Source organism: Pezoporus occidentalis, unplaced genomic scaffold (genome assembly GCF_034315485.1).
Source record: "Pezoporus occidentalis ecotype Australia unplaced genomic scaffold, CSIRO_AGI_Poc_V1 ctg81, whole genome shotgun sequence".
NCBI lineage: Eukaryota > Metazoa > Chordata > Aves > Psittaciformes > Psittacidae > Pezoporus > Pezoporus occidentalis.
In genome coordinates this window covers 6,025,564-6,043,447 of record NW_026916170.1, presented here as the reverse complement: position 1 = coordinate 6,043,447, position 17,884 = coordinate 6,025,564, and the positions used below count along the sequence as shown (strand labels likewise).

At 40.0% G+C, this 17,884-nt stretch overlaps 1 protein-coding gene across 2 annotated transcripts; it reads left to right on the top strand.

The window, feature by feature from the left end:
- The first annotated feature begins 9,793 nt into the window (after nucleotides 1-9,793).
- On the top strand, nucleotides 9,794-16,864 carry PIGA (phosphatidylinositol glycan anchor biosynthesis class A). Of its 2 annotated transcripts, XM_062603747.1 has the most exons (6): nucleotides 9,794-9,857; nucleotides 9,989-10,653; nucleotides 11,208-11,340; nucleotides 12,421-12,553; nucleotides 13,952-14,158; nucleotides 15,629-16,864. In XM_062603747.1, exons 2-6 carry the CDS (start codon nucleotides 10,002-10,004, stop codon nucleotides 15,869-15,871), a joined length of 1,368 nt encoding a protein of 455 aa, XP_062459731.1. In that variant the 5' UTR covers nucleotides 9,794-9,857; nucleotides 9,989-10,001; the 3' UTR covers nucleotides 15,872-16,864. The 2 variants fall into 2 exon arrangements, with proteins under 2 accessions (XP_062459731.1, XP_062459729.1); XM_062603745.1 differs by lacking the exon at nucleotides 9,794-9,857 and having other exon boundaries at nucleotides 9,895-10,653.
- The last annotated feature ends 1,020 nt before the right edge of the window (nucleotides 16,865-17,884 follow it).

The following is a 17,884-nucleotide window of genomic DNA, read 5'->3' as shown; positions in this document are numbered from 1 at the left end:
TTCCCTCACTCCTCTGAGAGGCTCTAAATTCTGACACATGTACATGGTGGGTGAAGCCCCTGAGCTATGTAAGGGCGCATAAAAGGAAAGAACTGCCCATCACTTTTCACCCAGCTCAGCTGGGGGTACCCCAGTTTTGTGGTTGGATTGACAATAGGCTACACCATATAGGATATTCCTCAGAAAGTAAGGGAGCTGCAGAGGTAAACCAGACACTTAACTGGTGGCACCAGAGGCATATGGAGTAAAAAATGTACATGAAACTATACAACAGTATTTGCACAGCTAAATTCTGTGGGAAGAGCTTAAGCTTTTGTATTTCCAAGCTTTTATTAAATTGAAGTTCAGCAACTGTAACCCTGCATTAATTATGCCTGAGTTTCAGCAGCATTGATCTGTGGAGGCTTCCTCACTTTTCTGTCCTGACTAGTTAATATTAACTTCTTTCATAAAACAGAATGGCTTCAACTCGAGAGACAAATACGTCTGCTTCAAGTCCAGAAGACTTTTAGATAAAGCACTTACTGAAAGGCTGAAAACCATGTTCAAAAACCTTTCTCACTGAGGCACAGAGGGATTTGAATATGAACCACCTTACACCCAGAAGAGTGCTATAGCCATTAGGATACTCAGGCTAGAAAGGTACCATCACTGTCCACCACTGTGAACCCTGCTCTGAGGTTTTCATGCCTAGACCACTGAAAAACAGACCTGTGCCTGGAGGTCTAATTTGGGACTGAAGATCCCAAAGGGAAAGAGTGAGATCTTGCTGTGCATAGCAACATTTTGTGCTTAACTCTTGCAGATCACTTAGTTAAATATTTGTGTAAATATTTACGGTAGAAACATGCTCAAAGGAGAACGTGTGATCTTCAAAAACACACCTGAAGGTCCACATAAAATCCAGTGTTATTTCTACATTTAATCCCCTACAGTGTCTTTTACCAGTGAGGGATTTCAATTTTGGAGCAGCCGTGTGCCAGACAGCTTGTGGATTCAGAACAGGTCTTAGGCTTACTGCAAAGGTAGAAAAGGAAAGTGCTTGTGGTGGCATTCACTAACAAGAGTGACCTAAGCAGCCAGCACACTTAAATATTTATCTAGTTTATAACTTCATTGCTCCTTAGAGACTGTTAGCCCTGATTTCCAGAAACCTTATGAATGTACTTTCTCATGCTTTAAATAGGATTGTCAACTCCAGTACACAAAGCTGAAATGCACACTCAGACCTCTGCAGGGTAAGTCTTGGGGCGCATGTGTGCATGCACATGTGTGAATATGCACACACAACTTCACCCTCAGCTCTTTCCCTCCCGGTGTAGCGCAGGACCTCACACAACTAATTCTCTCTCTGTTAATGTATTAAACTGTCACCCAGCCCACGAGGTCACAAAATGACGTGGAGGTGATCACCCACATTGTGCCAAGGCTGGTATGGGAAGGGGAAACTCTTGCTCATGCTGGCATCCCATACTCAAGGATTCCACACACACCAGGACAGTGCTGCAGTCCTGTAGCCTTCCCCTGAAACTCAGCATGATGGATGCATCCCTTCTAACTTCACCTAAGGCACAGCACTGCCCTGGGCAGGAATGCAGAGACACCTTAATGCTCTGAATTGACCAGATTCCTACTTAATCTGCATAGGAACATGAAAATATTTTTCACTAGCCATGTAAACTAATTTCTTTAGTATGAGCACTGGCCATTCTTCCCCTCCTGTTCTGTTGGCTTCTCTTGAAGAAAGGATAGGGAAACATTTGGAAGGGAAAACTTGACCCACCTACTTTTTGAGCTGTATTTGTGCACTCCTGTGCTTGCAGGACAGGCATCTTACAGCTTCTTTCTTTTACAGTGAATCCCCATCCTAGCAGATCTTCTGCTCCTTAGGCCCTGTGGCAGCCTGTGCATTGAAGCATGCTTCTCTTTTTCATCCTACTCTCCTATAAGATTAGAAGATGACCAAAGCTAGAGTGTACTGCATATTTGTAACATTTCACTGAAATACTATGTGGAAAAGATCAAGAGTTTAAGCACAGCACTGTGAATGCCAGTGCTGACTGGTGGTCTTCACTGTCACAGCCCCAAGAAGATCCAGATATCACTAACAATGTGGCATAGACATAAATCTTTTACATGGAAAATGAGGGCTAACAGGAGACTCTGAGAGGAAATGGAAACATGAGCAGAAAATTAGAATTAGATGAGGATTTAAAAAAACCCATAATGTTATTTTATTTGAGAAATTCCAGATTTTTCTATCAATTTAAAAATATTCAACAAACTTTAAAATATAAATGCTTTATGTTATCTTTCATATTGACACATCAGAATTTAATAATATTTACTATAACAATTCAGAAGATTTAAATGAGGTGTATAAAATTCACAGTGGATCTGTTTTTTGACTGATGTCATTAGCTCTTAACCTATGACTAAATGACCTTCTCAGAGGGAAGGTTATTGAGCAGAGAAATGGTCTCTTTGAAGTTTGAAATGGCTTTTATTACTGTGTTCAGCATGACTTGCTTTTTAAGCATATGGACATGATTTACAGATTTCATAGCCAGAATAATAATGCTAAAAATTCCTGCTATGGTGGTTTTAAAATTTTTATATATGAGGGAGGTTTTTAATGTGATATTTGGATTATGGCCTCTACATAGTCTTGCTTATAATAGCAATGAGAATACTTACACAGTAATTGTTAATTCTAAATGAATACACAGGAAGTTTTAAAAAATTAAGTTTTTACCAGCTAGTTTTCACTAGCATGTGCTTTTTCAGGCAGGGGGCAAAAGAAAAGACTGAATGAGTAAAACAGCAAAATATGCACACTGCATTTGAAAGACGAAATTTTTATACATTTGCAAAAAATTACACTTGACTTCCAGAAGGAGAGAGGTACGTGTGATCCTACAAAATGCCAGTGACAATGAAGAAATTCAAGCAAATCCTGAAAGTACTGCTATTATTTCAAAAACCATCATACGTCATTTACTGTGACATTGCTCATAGCAAGCATTATTCATAGGAAGTTTGACAGACCACATAAATCCTGTCATACTGATATACACTGCAAACATATATATCTGTATGTAACCTTTGGACATTAACTCCAGGTGACTTTTAAGGTCCCTTCCTGTTTCCCAGCCAGGGGAAAAAAAAAAAATGCATCTACATTTTTAGGGGGGTTTTGTTTGTTTTTCTTGTAACCATTGTAAGTCAGGAGTTACGCTAATTAAATAAAGTTATTTTACTATTTTGCTCTATGTAGTATAAAAAAAAAGAGAAACCTTGAAAACCCAACCCAAAATTTGTGGATGATCCTTCAAATGCCCATTTCCCTTGTATTTTCTAAATATCTGATAAATGTGTTTCAACTTTAAAATATCAAAGAGGTTTTCACCTTCCAATTCTGGATTTAGGGAGTGAATTAGTCTCTCTGGAACTACAAGTGGTTACCAGGAGAAATGAATCTATGTTCTCATTTATTACAGTATATATTAAAAACCAAACAAGTCAGGAGTTACAAATGGTGTACTGCCATTCATTTTATTCCTGTCAGACTCCTACATCAGCAATTACTCAAAAACTTCAATGAAGAATTTTCACTCGGGGGGGGGGGGGGGTGGGGGGGGGTGGGGAGAAAGTCTGTTTTAAATTAAGCTAAAAGGAAATTGCTCCTTTAGCCAATAAAGTAAAATGAATACACAAAAGGATGCTGTCAGGGCTTGGTCTGTATTTTGACTTCTATGCCATTAACACCCTTCTTTGTTTCCACTTTTATCATACTTTACAATACTACTCAATGTGAAAGGTCCTCCTCCCAGGTTGAGAGCATTGATGATCCATGACTTAGTATGAACTTCTTAATTTCTTAAACATCAAAAGCTACCTTTAAAATGTTTATGGATGAATAATCAATCATTTGAATGTAGTCTACATTAGTTCACAGTAAATATTCTAAAATGTAACAGTGGTTGCATGAAAAATATCCAGTAATTAAGTGTGATTACAAACTAATCATTAAGAAAAGAAAGTAACAGAGTAGGAAGCATTCCACCTACTCTTCTGCCAGACTTGTTTTGCTAGTGATATTTTTAATCAGTGAACACTGTACCTCTAATGTGTGGCTTATCACAGGTCCAGCTGAAACTGTGATGCAAGATACCAAGACTAACCCATCAGTTTCTGTCAAGTGACTCACTGGCAAAACATTTATCAAAAAACCCAGATCCCACTGTCTAAGCACATTCATGTGTCTCTTTTGCTCTTTTTTCTTTCGTCCTTAGGAAAGCATTTCTTGCTCCCTAAGAACAGGCTAACTGTTCAAAACTGTGTTTGAATACTCAAATATGGTTGCACAGTGGTTATTTAGCTTCACTCTTCAAAATTAAAAAAACAATATAAGTGATGAAAATCAAAGAAAAGGTCAGCATATTCAGAACTATGCAACACTTATCAGTACTGCCTCCATAATAAACTGCAATATTTGCCTGCAGCTCAGTTCCAAAGGCATGTCGTGAAAATCCCTTCTAGTCATCTGGTCTCTCTGATCTGTCATTTCCCTGGACATCCCCTTTTGAGACTACCCACAGCTAACTTCTGAAGTTTTCATAGCTAATGGTGCCTAGGCCTCTCTACCTGTCCCCTCGAGGCCAATCACCTGATCACCTTGCTCTGCTCCATATTAATTAAATTAAACTCAGAGCATTTATTTCCAGGCTGCACAAAGTTGAAATCTGTGGCTTCTGTTTCAAACCTCAAAGAAGGGTTTTGCATGCCTGGAAGCCTCACTAAATCTTTCCAACTCTAACAGCCAAATAGAAATTACTGCTTCCTCTGCGGACTTTACCTTCATTTTATCTTTAGATATTTAAGGCTATAATAACCCTATTAATTTAAAGAAACACTTGTTTAATTTAATGGATTTAAAAGTATAGTTACAATTAATTATTCTTGCTTTACAGTTTAAAATCTGGATATATGCTATCAAAATACTGGATAGTTCATGTTTAGTTTCTATAAGGAACTTTAATGCAAACTATAGAGAGCAGGCAGGTACTACATTAACGGGTATCATGAGCAGAGAACAGTCAGGAGCATGCATATGGTAAGAGCATTAGTAGCAGGAAATAATACATATCAGACGCAGGTTCCTCATCTTTTCACTGAGAGTATTTTGCCTCTCCACCAGGACAAATACATTTTAAGTTTCCAATAGCTCCATCTGCTGTTGTCACTGCACCTTTTTTTCCTCCACCAAGACCTGTTTTAACTTTCAGTTAAACCTGTTTTGTCAGCATTTTCATACCAAAACCCCTCTGAATGTTTTGTCACTTCAGTTTGGATTGACTGTACAACATAAATTTCCAGGATTTTTTAGAAGAGTTGGTCAAGTACAGTCTTAAAATTACAAACAGGAGACCTCTAAGACAGGCCTTCTCTTCTAAGGCTGCTTAGATGCATGAATGCTAAAGCACTTTGATGTGGCCTCAAGGCTGCAGAAACAGAAATTTAAATCTGCAACTAAATGGACAGTAAAATCTAGCAAACCTGGGGAAAAAAAATAAACTCAAGTCTAGTTTGGTCAAAAGGCTGTGGCTTCGTAACAGCTGATACCAGATCTGTGTGTTACTGCATCTCACTTGATCCAGAACAGACACAGGCAGAATTGAACTTCTGTCAAATTAGTCAGATGACTGGTTAGAACTGATGCTGGTTGTGTACTGGCCACAGGGCAGATACCCCTTAGGTCTGCCAGTACAAAGGCTCTTCTGACAGATTTCAAACATGAGGGAGAGCACAGCCATTGCTTTGCATTGTGTGCCCAGTAATTTCTTCTGCCCTGTTCAGGGAGCCCTTAAGCTGGATCACGAACTCAGCTGACAAGGCAGAAGACAGCCAGCATTCAGGCTTTGTTGTTAGGGATGAGGAAGGACACTGAGATCAGGCACTCAGGTGCTGAAATGGTCCCAGCATGGAAGTGGTAAACAGCTTACGTCTAGGTGGTGTAAAAGACATTAATCCACAGCATGTGTCAATACACTCCAAGCAGCTGCCCTGTACTGGTAAGGACAGAGACACAATCTGTGTGCAAGCACAGGGAACTAGAAGACATTCCTGGTATATACCCCCCAACTGCTCCCAAGCTTTCCTGCTCTTTGGCACCTACGCTGCCTGATTTGGGAGGATACATGTCCTTTGTGGTGGCCATCACACTGAGATTTGAAAGCAAAACAACATCTTAAATGGAGGCAGTGGCAGAAAGGTGCACCAGGTGTTCAAGTCAAGATAGGAGGTGATGAGAACATTCTAAGGCCTGGATGCTTTCTGAACCATTGGTCTAGCGGACAACTTGGTATTTGATGCCATGATTACAACCAAAGAGATCTCTAAGAACATCAGAGAGATGAGTATGAACATGGCTTCACGTCCATACAGGCTTAGTTGGAGGGACTTCATTAAGATAGATCTTCATTATACCAAATTAATAGAACTCTTCAATCTCTAGCTGCTAGCTGGTACCATCCCAAAGGCAGAGGAATGTCAGAGTATGTTAGTATCTAAGCTGACCCTACCAGGATGCCAGAATGACACCAATAATTGGTGACCTATTGTGATAGGATCAACTATTTTAAGGTTATTCTCTAGAATTTTAACAGTATGGCTGACCAAGGCATGTCCCATTAATCCATGACACAGGGGATTTATAAGATCAGCAGGCTGTTCAGAAAACCTAAAATTATTACCGCTATTAATGCAAAATAGAAATGCAAAAAGGGAACATCAACCCTGGGAGTTGTTTTTGTTGATGTAGCTAAAGCCTTCAACAGGGTGAGTCATTTTCACATCATCACAGCTCTTAAGCAATCATATTGTTGCCCTGATTTTGAACAATGTTAACACCTACACTGCCCTGAAGAATGAATAGTTGGACCCTATGTGGATCTGGACTGGTGTAAATCCAATGTCTCCAATATTGTTTAACTTACCTATGGACCCCTTACTGTGTAAGTTAGAGGAGGAGGGAAGCAAGATCCAGCATTGCACGAAAATTGAAACAGCTGCAGCTTTTGCAGAATACTTGGTTCTGTTGAGTGGGTGCTGGGAAGAAATGCAGGAAATGATGGAAATTTTAGAGTCTCCAGTGATCATCTACCAGCCTGGGGACAGAGTAGCAAATTCAGCCTAAGAGGAAGCTGAGAGGATGATTATAGAGCAGAGTATATCCAGCAGAGAGTTTTCCTGCATTTTCAAGAACACCAAAGTGGTCTCCTTGAGGCAAAACAGTATCTGCTACCAGAACAAAGCCACAGGAGTCTCTTTCAGCGTCCTTCATCTTCTCTCTTCATTAACTAGATTTATTAGGGTGCTTTAGGGAGCACTGGAGGACTAGTTTGACATCTTTACTCACTGGTTTAACATCTTTACTCTCTGCTTTACATATCCCACAGTCTCCCTCTGACCTTGTAGGTGATTTAAGTGAAGGAGTGAATGCAATGAGTTTATTTTAGAAAGGCAGAAAATTTTATTTCCTCTTCAGCTGTTCGTCCCTTCAGAACAGCTTCACCTGAGATCAGAGCAGGACAGACTCGGGGTCATCCCAGGATCAGTTACAGTTCTGTGGATAAGCAACACAACAATACAGCCAGCGGAAAGTGTGCCATACCCCACCCTCATGAACCAGCCATGGACAGAAAATTTAGCAGTACCTTTGCCAGCTTCACAGTGGCAGATTTCTCTCCTTTCCATTAAGGTTTTGTTTTTTCCTAGCCTTCTTGGTTGACAAATTTTTCGAGGTCATTTGGACATGACAGCTGCTGATTTGGACCACTGACAGATATGACATTAAGCACAACTAGACATGTTTAATGAAGAACACAGATGTCAGATGACCAGAGCTAATACACTGGGCCAACGGCAGGAAGGCTTGGCAAACATGCTTTTCCTGACCTCCTTCAGAAAGATGTTCAGAGCCCATGGCCAGCTGCTGGGAAAGCACCAAGTCCTCTCCAAAGCTCAGATAAATATATAGGGATAAAAACAAATCACAACTGCTGTGGCATATAGAGAGATTTCTGAGATTAAACAGATCTGTCCTATGGAAGGTTTTGCAGGTTGGTGCCAGTATTCTGGATTTGCACAGTGGTTGTTCAGCATTGGCTTATGAAATGTGTCAAATACCACTTCTTTTGCCAAAGAGAGGGGCTGCTGTGTTGAATACTAGTTACAATTTCTCTTTGTATTTTTTAAGCTTGCATACCAAGAATTACAATGTCTCTAGACAGCACACAAAGGATCTAGCATATAAAAAAAAAATAAATAAATAAATAAAATCTTCCAAAAAGTATTACAAAGTATTTTGTTTCTGACAGGCTGCAGTTTCTTCTGAGAATGAAGATCCCAATGGCCTCCTGGCTCCCCATCTCTTCTTTCACAGCAGGATACCTGCTACTGCAGGTGAGAAGCCTCCCCACTTCTGATCTCATCAGCAGCTTCTTATCCTGAAATTCAGGTTCCTGCCACCCCAGAGGAGTGCCTCATGATGAAATCAAGTTTGCCAATACTGGTCTTGCCTTTCTGAACACGAGATAAATTCAGTCAACAAGCAATGTTTTTGTTCTTGTGCACACTAACTGTCTTTCATGTCTTTTCAGTCCCCAGAATGAAGAGCCTGATTTCCATCTTGGTCCTTCTTGGGATTGGTGTCTCCAAACTGCATCTTGTCCTAACCAGGAATCTAGCCAGCAGTCCAGCTTAGGTCAGTTTATACTGCCATCCATGACACATATTTGCACAGGAGGAGTGATGAATCAAATCTGACAAAATCCGTACCAGAAATCTTGGCAGCAAGAAGTAGCTGCCAAGCAGAATTTTGAGAACATGTAGAAAAGGGATGAACAACCCCAGCTCACTGAGGTAACATCTTTCTTGGCAGTCAGCTGCAGTCAGGCCAGTGTTGGAGCTGCCAACAGCTGATTGCAAAACTCTTTTGAGAAGACCAGAAATACAAACCCAAGTGATGCCCACCCAGGGCGCCAGAGCACAACTCATACAACCCAGACGTGTTTCTCAAAGCTGACATGCCTGGCCTGTCTGTAAAAATGGTGGTATTTGTATCTTATTTTCATTTAGAGGAGCAAGATTCCAGCACCTGTGGCAAGAGACAGTATTTCAGGAGTTTCCGTTGTGGCTGAGTCAAACGCTCCACCAGAACAGCTTCTCTGCAGGGCAGGGCAAAGCCTTTGGAGTTTTAGAGGACACAGCTCACTTGATAAACCACTCCGGACTACATTTTTGTGCGCACAAGATTATTTAGGGGTGTTTTACCTGACAGCAACCTGCCGAGGCGGGCTTCCCCCCACAGTAACGACAACACTCTAGTAGGTGAAAAGACGCCCCGCCCTCCGGTGCCAGGCCGGAGCACGAACAACAGGCCTCAAGCACCGCCCGCTGCCCCCTCCCCTCCCCTCCCCTGTACCGGCGAGTGGGCCCCGCCCCACTTCCGTTAGGGCCTTTCTCCTTGCGACGGTTCCGATTGGCGATCTCCTTTTCCCGCGTGATGCAGCGCAGGACGACGATTGGCTGCGTCGCTGAGAGGGGCTGGAGGCGGGAGCACTCTGGTGCGGTTGCCGTGGTGACCGGGCGGCCGTTTCCGGAAATGGGAGGGCGGCGGGGAGTGCCCAGGGAGCGCCGGCGGGCGGCAGAGGTACGTGCACGCACACGCCCCCTCCCCCTCCCCCTTCCTCTCTCCCCACTCATTCCGCCCCCCCCCCCCCCCCCCCCCCGAGGCGGCCGCCGGTTGCTGGCGCGATCGCCGTCTTAAAGGGCCCGCGGCGGCTTCCCCTCAGGTGCGTGTTGTCCGGCGCGGGAGGGATGGCCGGGCCTGGCGGCGATGCCGGGGACGTCGGCAGCGAGGGGGCCGGTGGTCTTTTTGTGCGGCCGGCGGCGAGTGATGTCGACTTGTGGTTTCCCCCGGCAGGAGCGGGCCCGGGATGTCGGCCGGGGTCCCGGAGGGGCGTGCGCACAGCGTCTGTATGGTGTCGGACTTCTTCTACCCCAACATGGGGGGCGTGGAGAGCCATGTATACCAGCTGTCGCAGTGCCTCATCGAGCGGGGCCACAAGGTCCTGGTGGTCACCCACGCCTATGGCCAGCGGAAGGGAGTCCGCTATCTCACCAACGGGCTGAAAGTCTATTACTTGCCCCTCAAGGTCATGTACAACCAGTCCACCGCTACAACGCTCTTCCACAGCCTGCCTTTGCTCAGGTACATATTTGTGAGGGAAAGGGTCACCATTGTCCATGCCCACAGCTCCTTCTCTGCCATGGCCCATGATGCCCTCTTCCATGCCAAGACCATGGGGCTGCGAACGGTGTTCACAGACCATTCTCTCTTTGGGTTTGCGGATGTCAGCTCGGTGCTTACCAACAAACTTCTGACGGTGTCCCTGTGCGATACCAACCACATCATCTGTGTCTCCTACACGAGTAAGGAAAATACGGTGCTGCGAGCAGCTCTGGACCCTCGGATAGTTTCTGTCATCCCCAACGCTGTCGATCCCACCGACTTCACGCCAGACCCGTCAAGGAGGGATGATGCTACAATAACAATTGTGGTTGTCAGCAGACTTGTATACAGAAAAGGTAATGAGGAAAAAAATGTAAGTTTATTTTGGTTGTATTTTTCTTTAAGGTATGTCAGGAAAGGTCTTGGTTAGGTACCACTTACGTTATGTCTGTGGTATAGATTGGATTTTAAATGGGAGTTGGGAGATGGCAGTTCTGTGCTTTTGTGTCTCTCCATTCAAGAAAAGGAAATGTATGTTTCAGTTTGTGCATGTTGTGTTCTGAGGTATATTTCTTTTGTAATATTGGAGGTATTCAAAACTGAAATGTGTAAAATTGAAAGTTTGGCTTACATCGTGTGGGGTGGGGGGGGTGAGGTGTGTGATCTAGGCCCTAATCTATATATTCTGTTAGAAATGTTTTAACTGTTTTTTAATTAAGCAACAGCAACTTCACATGATTTGTGTAAGAGATCACAAGTTGTCTTCTTTTCAGCATTTTGTGTTCAGCAGTGTATTTGTCTTCAAGAGACTTATCTTTTTTCTTCTTTTGAATATATAGCAGCAGGTTACATCATGATACGTTCTAAAACCAAACACATTAATGGATTGCCCTAAATTTTCTACTCTTAGGTATAGATTTGCTTAGTGGTATAATTCCTGAGCTCTGTCAAAAATATCCAGAGTTACATTTCTTAGTTGGAGGAGAAGGACCAAAGCGAATCATACTAGAAGAAGTCCGGGAAAGATACCAGCTGCATGACAGGTTTGTTCCTTGCATGTCTATGACTCTTCAGTGTACTTTAGGTGTGGGGAAGGCAACAGCAACACCCTTTCTGCCTACCTCCTTCCCCTAAAAAGAAAACAAAACCTGAGGCTGAAGAAGATGAGAACTATTGAAGGCAAGGCAGCTAAGACCAGATGCTAACTGAAGGCTTAAAGTTGGACTGTGATCATGCAAGTTAACTGATAACAATAGGCCTTGTATGAACCTTCACTTGAGTCAGATAAAAGCTGACTGAGACATAAATTTATCATATTCCTCTCTAAAACAGTGCTGTTTGGATCACAAATGACTATATGGAATAACATGTTAGACAGCTAGTTTGTGTCACTGCTGCTTATGAGGGTGACTTAGTAATTTATTTTATTATTTCAATATGAAACTCTTCAGGTAATGCTTATCTAGTGTGTGTTCTTGGGGTACTGCAAACATGTTCCCTGGTGCTACTGTGTTATCAAAATGTTTCTGTAATACATGTGCATTTGTATATTTCTTTGGGGTTTACTTACTGTTCAAAGACAGTGTTATGTGGCAAAGACAAGGTTCTTAATTTTCCATTTCCTTTTCTCTGTCTTTTGTTACTCCTTCTGTACTTCAGTTAGTGATTCCTCCGATAAAATTATTTGTTAGTATCTTTCTTATTCCACCTTTTTCACAGTTTCCAAAATAATAGATCCTGATTGTTGTATGCTAAATACAATACAAGTCTGAGATTAATCAAGCCTTGCATTGAAATTACAGATAATACATCTAAACAAAGAAAGGGTGACAAATAGTAATTATTAACTGGATTAATCTGTGTTCTCTTACAGAACTAGAAAGCTTAGTAGCAATGTTTTGAAAGTGATTACTAGTAAAACAAACAGAGCAGCTTCTCCTCCCAGCTTTGTTTTCAGAAATTTCTTTTCGTGCGAAAATAAGAAGTAGAATCTTTTATTTCCCTATTGGTGGAAAAATTTAGAGAAAACAGAACTGTGTCTGTGTTCCTTCTTCCACTACATAAGTGTAAACCATTGGAATATTTTTCAGAATATGTGTAACACTGTACCCCTTTATATGCAGGGTGCGTCTCCTAGGAGCCTTGGAACACCAGGATGTTAGAAATGTCCTAGTCCAGGGACACATTTTTCTCAACACTTCCCTCACAGAGGCCTTTTGTATGGCAATTGTGGAAGCAGCAAGCTGTGGTTTACAGGTAAAAATAAAAATCTCAACTATCTAGAATGCATGTATCCATTTTAAACAAAGTTCATGATTAAATAATACGTGCTTGTTAACACTTGATTTCATCTGAGGTTCTGTCTTTACAAAGGTGAGCAAATATAATCCCTGTTTACAGATTACCTGGAAGCTGAGACAGAAGGGTTAACTGAAACTGCTTAAGCTCCCAGAAGAAACGTGCAGAATTGGCAATAACATGTAGATCTGCTGACTCTCAGTTTTCTGAACTAACCAGACTGCCTCTCCATTATGCTATTTAGTATGTACTCCTTTATAGAGTTGATGTTCATGAAGTTTTACTTTGACCTTATTTTAAGAGGAGGTGTGGAAAAATGGCTTATGAGCATGGTCAGTCAGGCATATTGAATAGTCACACTAAACCATTGTACTAGAACTGTTTTCTTCCTGCACCAAGAACTGACAGTTTTTTTCTTACATTAACTGAGGTTGTATCTGCCTTACCATGTAGGGTTTCAGGATAAGAGTTGGAGAGAAAGAAAACTGTAAAATCCCTTTCTGGCCAATTGACAACCCAGATTGTCAACTCAAAAAAGTTAAATCAACAGCCATCAAAAGCTTAGATTCTCACAAAATACGAAGAAACATTTTTTTAAAAAGTCAGGCTGAGAAGAATACCTAATATACACAAAGTATAGGAAATGCGAGGGACCTTTTTTTTACTTCAGTATCCTTTGACAGTAGTTACTGCCTAGTTGTGGTAGTTATTTCCCTGTCATCGGTTTCTCTCTCTAGAGCTGAGAAAGTTCTGCAATTTTCTTATTGTTGCCTGCTGTTTAGAGATGATTACATAATAGGAGTCTTAATATTTCTTAGTAGTCATCTTAGTATTAGAGATGTGATTTAAAACCAGTATTTCAGATTAAAATTACTGAATTTTAAAAGTAATTCTTGTAAATGTTCAGTAGCCTAGAAAGCATAAACCAAAGGCAGATGTGTTAAAACTGTCCTCTCCAAATAGAGGTAAGTTTTCATGAGGGGCTACGGAAAAGAAAGTCTAATATCTGGCTACACAGATTTAGTTGTATACTGTGACAAATACGTTTAGGTAAGATGTCTCATAAACCACTCATTAGAGTCTTCTGTTTTATCATGCTGCCAAAGAATCATTCTGAACATTGTTAAAGGTAATATACTATGCTGGGTCTTTTCTGAGGCCTAAACCTTCTGTAGATTGCATACAGGTAAAATTTTAAAGAATGGTATTGGTCTTTGCCTTCATGGTAACCACTCATTGGATAATTTTTTTCATGTTCTTAAGTGCTGCATCTAAATAGTTTAATAGTGTCATCGCTCAATTTTACTGTTTTATTGTTAGGCTGCATATGTGCTATTTCTGTTGTTTCTTTCAAAGGTCGTGAGTACAAGAGTTGGCGGGATTCCTGAGGTGCTTCCAGAAGATCTCATTATTCTATGTGAACCCTCTGTGAAATCTCTATGTGACGGATTAGAAAAAGCTATTGCCCAGCTTAGAGCAGGAACACTACCGTCTCCAGAAACTGTTCATAATAAAGTAAAGACGTTTTATACATGGAGGAATATAGCAGAGAGAACTGAGAAAGTATGTATAACCACTTCTATTAAATTCTCTTAAGTACAGTTTTTAAACAGCTGCTGCTTTGAAACATTACTATGTACATTCTCTATATAACCTTTCAGTGTGATTTTTTTCAGTGTTTTCTCTGTCAAACACACATGGTTTTAAACAGGTTCAGAAAATACCTTTTCCCCATATTTACATCCCTAGACATGTGCTGGTTTTTTCCTATTTGCATTTTTTTCTGTGTCATAACTACTGATTAATATTCTGAGGAACAGCCTAAATCTTTAGTTACATTTCTACTCATGCTTTAGTTTTGGTTTTGGTTGGTTGGTTGTTTTTTCCCAGTCTTCTTTTTTTGCATAACTGGAAAACATGCTGTGAAAGATGTCTGAAAAGGAAAAGTTCATGGCAAAGTTTTGTCTGCCACGTGTTAACAAGTGGTTTAGAATTATACAAAGTAGTTTAGTGCCAGTAGGCTGAACCTAGCTGAATTTTCATAAGCTATGGATGCAATGAAAATAAATTGTCACACTCCTGGGAATCATATTTCAGAATTACACACTTGAGTGTAGAAAGTCTGCTGTAAGTGAAGAATGTTGAGCGCATTAATTTTTCAGCTGCCTGTGGAGATCTGTTGCTTTGACTTCAGCCCCTATGTTTTAGGCGAGACTGTAGCTGAATCACACGCCTCTTAACTACATTGTAGTGCACTCAGATGTCTCTCTAAGTATCCTTGAAGTGATGTGGGCAAAATGTAAGTGTAATTACGAAAAGTATGCATGGAACTTAAGTTGTACAAAAGAGAGTTGTTTGTTAGCTTATTGAGTTACTCATATGATGAAGTAGGCAGAGTTCTCAAGGAAGAAACTTTTTTGAGATGTGTGTAGTGGGTATTTATGAAACATGGGGCTGTATTTTTTAATTTTAGTGCTTGTAGTTAATATGCATATTAAGTCACTAGTAACATGTATTTGTCTTTTACATTCATTGAATTTTAAGCATTTTATTAAGAATTACTAGTGTTTCTTTAAATAAAAGTCAGTATCCTGCTATGCTTTGCTTGATTGTTCAAATACAGACATCTGGAAGATCAGCATCCATCTTTGAAAGTGTGGTGATTGCATGTTCAGACTCTTTTCCTATGTCTGGTGTGAGTGTAAGATTAGAACCCACTCAATTAATTAAAAAAAAACCCTAACCCCCTCTATACAGTATTACAAGAGACAAATTAAAGCTTTCCTATTTAATGAAATACTCTTGAGGTCTGTCAAAAAACATTTATTTTCCTTTTACTCCTTAAAAAAAAAAAAAAAGACATTTCTGAACAGTACTTAAAATCTGCAAAGCTTTTTGGGGTTAGTATTTGTCCCATCTTGTAGTAAGGAATATATAATTTATTTTGCATGCTGAAAACAAAGTACTGCCTGTTTTTCATGATAGAATCGACAGTGATTTTAAGTTCTTGCTTTCTGTCTTTTCTCCATTTAGGTGTATGACAGGGTTGCAGATGAAGTGGTTTTACCAATGGATGAGCGACTTAACAGACTTATGTCTCACTGTGGCCCAGTGACTGGGTATATTTTTGCTCTTTTTGCTGTTTTGAACTTCCTTTTCTTGGCATTTCTGAGGTGGATGACTCCAGATTCCATTATTGATGTTGCAATCGATGCCACAGGACCTAAAAGTGCATGGACTAAACAGTATTTTTTGGGGAAAAAAAAGAAGCATTAAAGAAGATCTTCCAAGCTCCTGAAGTGCTGAAATTGAGAGGAAAGGATGCATCAGTCACTAAAGGTTTTAATGCTTGCTGATAGAGACATTACTCTTAAAATTCCTCAGTTTCTTTCTGAAGTCCTTGGAAAGAAACTTGGTTAAATGTACTACCTCAATTTAGGATGATGTTTTAATTTAGTTTTGGATTCATACAAATTTATGGACATCTCTTTTGCACTTAAAATTGGAAGAACATGGGGTTTTATATGATTCAAAAGCCTTTGAGACAAAAGTACAAATTTTTTTCAACAACTTGAATATTACAGGAAGTGACTGTACACTTTACTGGTATTTGAAAAAGCAAAACACACGAATTATTAGCTTACAATAGTTTCTGCTAATTCCTCGGATTAACTGTGATTTCTATTTTGAGACTTATTTAAAAATTTTTAATTAGAAACCCAGCAACACATACCTTTTCCCTCCTAAAATGAAAACGGTACTTGAAATTAGTCATTAAGGCCATTATTGTGGGAATGTTGGAGACTTATTTCCAGTTGTGTCCCAGTGACAGTGTTTTGCCTGTGTAGTATTATTATATTAAAGTTCTTCCCTAGTCAAATTGGATCATCCTGTTGCTAAATTAAAACTCCATGATGATTTTTTTTTTTTTATCTTTTCGGAGGTGCTAAATTTGTCCTGTTCACTTACATGTGTGAAAATGATGTAAAGCTGATGGTGTTTGTGTCTTGGTTTTTTGTTTTTGTTTTCTGTTTTTAGATTATATAGGTATAGGAATTCTATTCTTTAGAAGTAACACAGCCTTCCGGAACAACTCAGGCCTGAAAACTCCTCCAGCAGACTATGCCAAAGTCTGAAGTAATGTGTGTGCACACACACGAGAGAGAAATCTGTGAAGGGCTTAACAAGCACCGTCATGCTTTCTTGCTCTCTCCTTCCCCGCTCCCACGCCTTCTTAGTTTCCTTTTTCCTTTTTCCTTTTTCCTTTTTCCTTTTTCCTTTTTCCTTTTTCCTTTTTCCTTTTTCCTTTTTCCTTTTTCCTTTTTCCTTTTTCCTTTTTCCTTTTTCCTTTTTCCTTTTTCCTTTTTCCTTTTTTTTCCTTTTTCCTTTTTCCTTTTTCCTTTTTCCTTTTTCCTTTTTCCTTTTTCCTTTTTCCTTTTTCCTTTTTCCTTTTTCCTTTTTCCTTTTTCCTTTTTCCTTTTTCCTTTTTCCTTTTTCCTTTTTCCTTTTTCCTTTTTCCTTTTTCCTTTTTTTTTTTCCTTTTTCCTTTTTCCTTTTTTTTTCCTTTCATATGACCAAAATGGCATTTCAGTCCATCTCTGGGAGGGACAGTGTTCAGTGTGTGTGATTTCTCCTAGACCACATCAGAGACACTGGACAGGTTCTGCAAATGAAATCCTGGAAAGGTATCTCTTAAATGGAAATAACCAATAGGTATGCTTTCCAGGGTGGGGAAAAAAAAAAAATTCAAAAGGTCTGGCTTCTCACATCTGTTAGCACTCTTATGTAATGTGTACCTGAGACAATAAGGCAGCACAGCACATCAGTGTGTGAGAGAGGCATTTATCTCATTTATGTCAACGACCTCTAACACTTCCCCCTGATGCACTGGATTAATTTCTTATTCAAGCATCACTGAAGACTAAAAATCTCATGATTTTTATGCCTCTGAGTATTATGTGTTGTTGGACACTGTATTAATATTAAAACTGTGCAATATGAAAGTACTGTTTCCAAACCCTTGAAGGGCAGTATTTAAAACACAGCTTGTCAATATTGTGTTGTTTGTGTAGATATAGTTACACTAACATTTTATAATTCCATTGAATATATTTTCATGAAACACAGAAAAGTAATATGAGAGAAACTCCATAAACAGTCTATTTTCTTTTGCTAGATTTTTTTAGACTTTGATATGTAACATACGATATGCATTGTTATTACAGTTTCAATTTTACATACTACCTTAAAAGTGGATGTCAGCTAAAATGGTGCCACACTATGGATAAA

What these genes read in the sequence shown, in the direction of transcription:
- PIGA (XM_062603747.1), top strand. Translation starts at nt 10,002, where the DNA reads ATGTCGGCCGGGGTCCCGGAGGGGCGTGCGCACAGCGTCTGTATGGTG. An exon ending in CAGCAAGCTGTGGTTTACAG is followed by an intron (nt 12,554 to 13,951) that starts GTAAAAATAAAA and finishes TTTCTTTCAAAG; the next exon opens with GTCGTGAGTACAAGAGTTGG. An exon ending in TAGCAGAGAGAACTGAGAAA is followed by an intron (nt 14,159 to 15,628) that starts GTATGTATAACC and finishes TTCTCCATTTAG; the next exon opens with GTGTATGACAGGGTTGCAGA.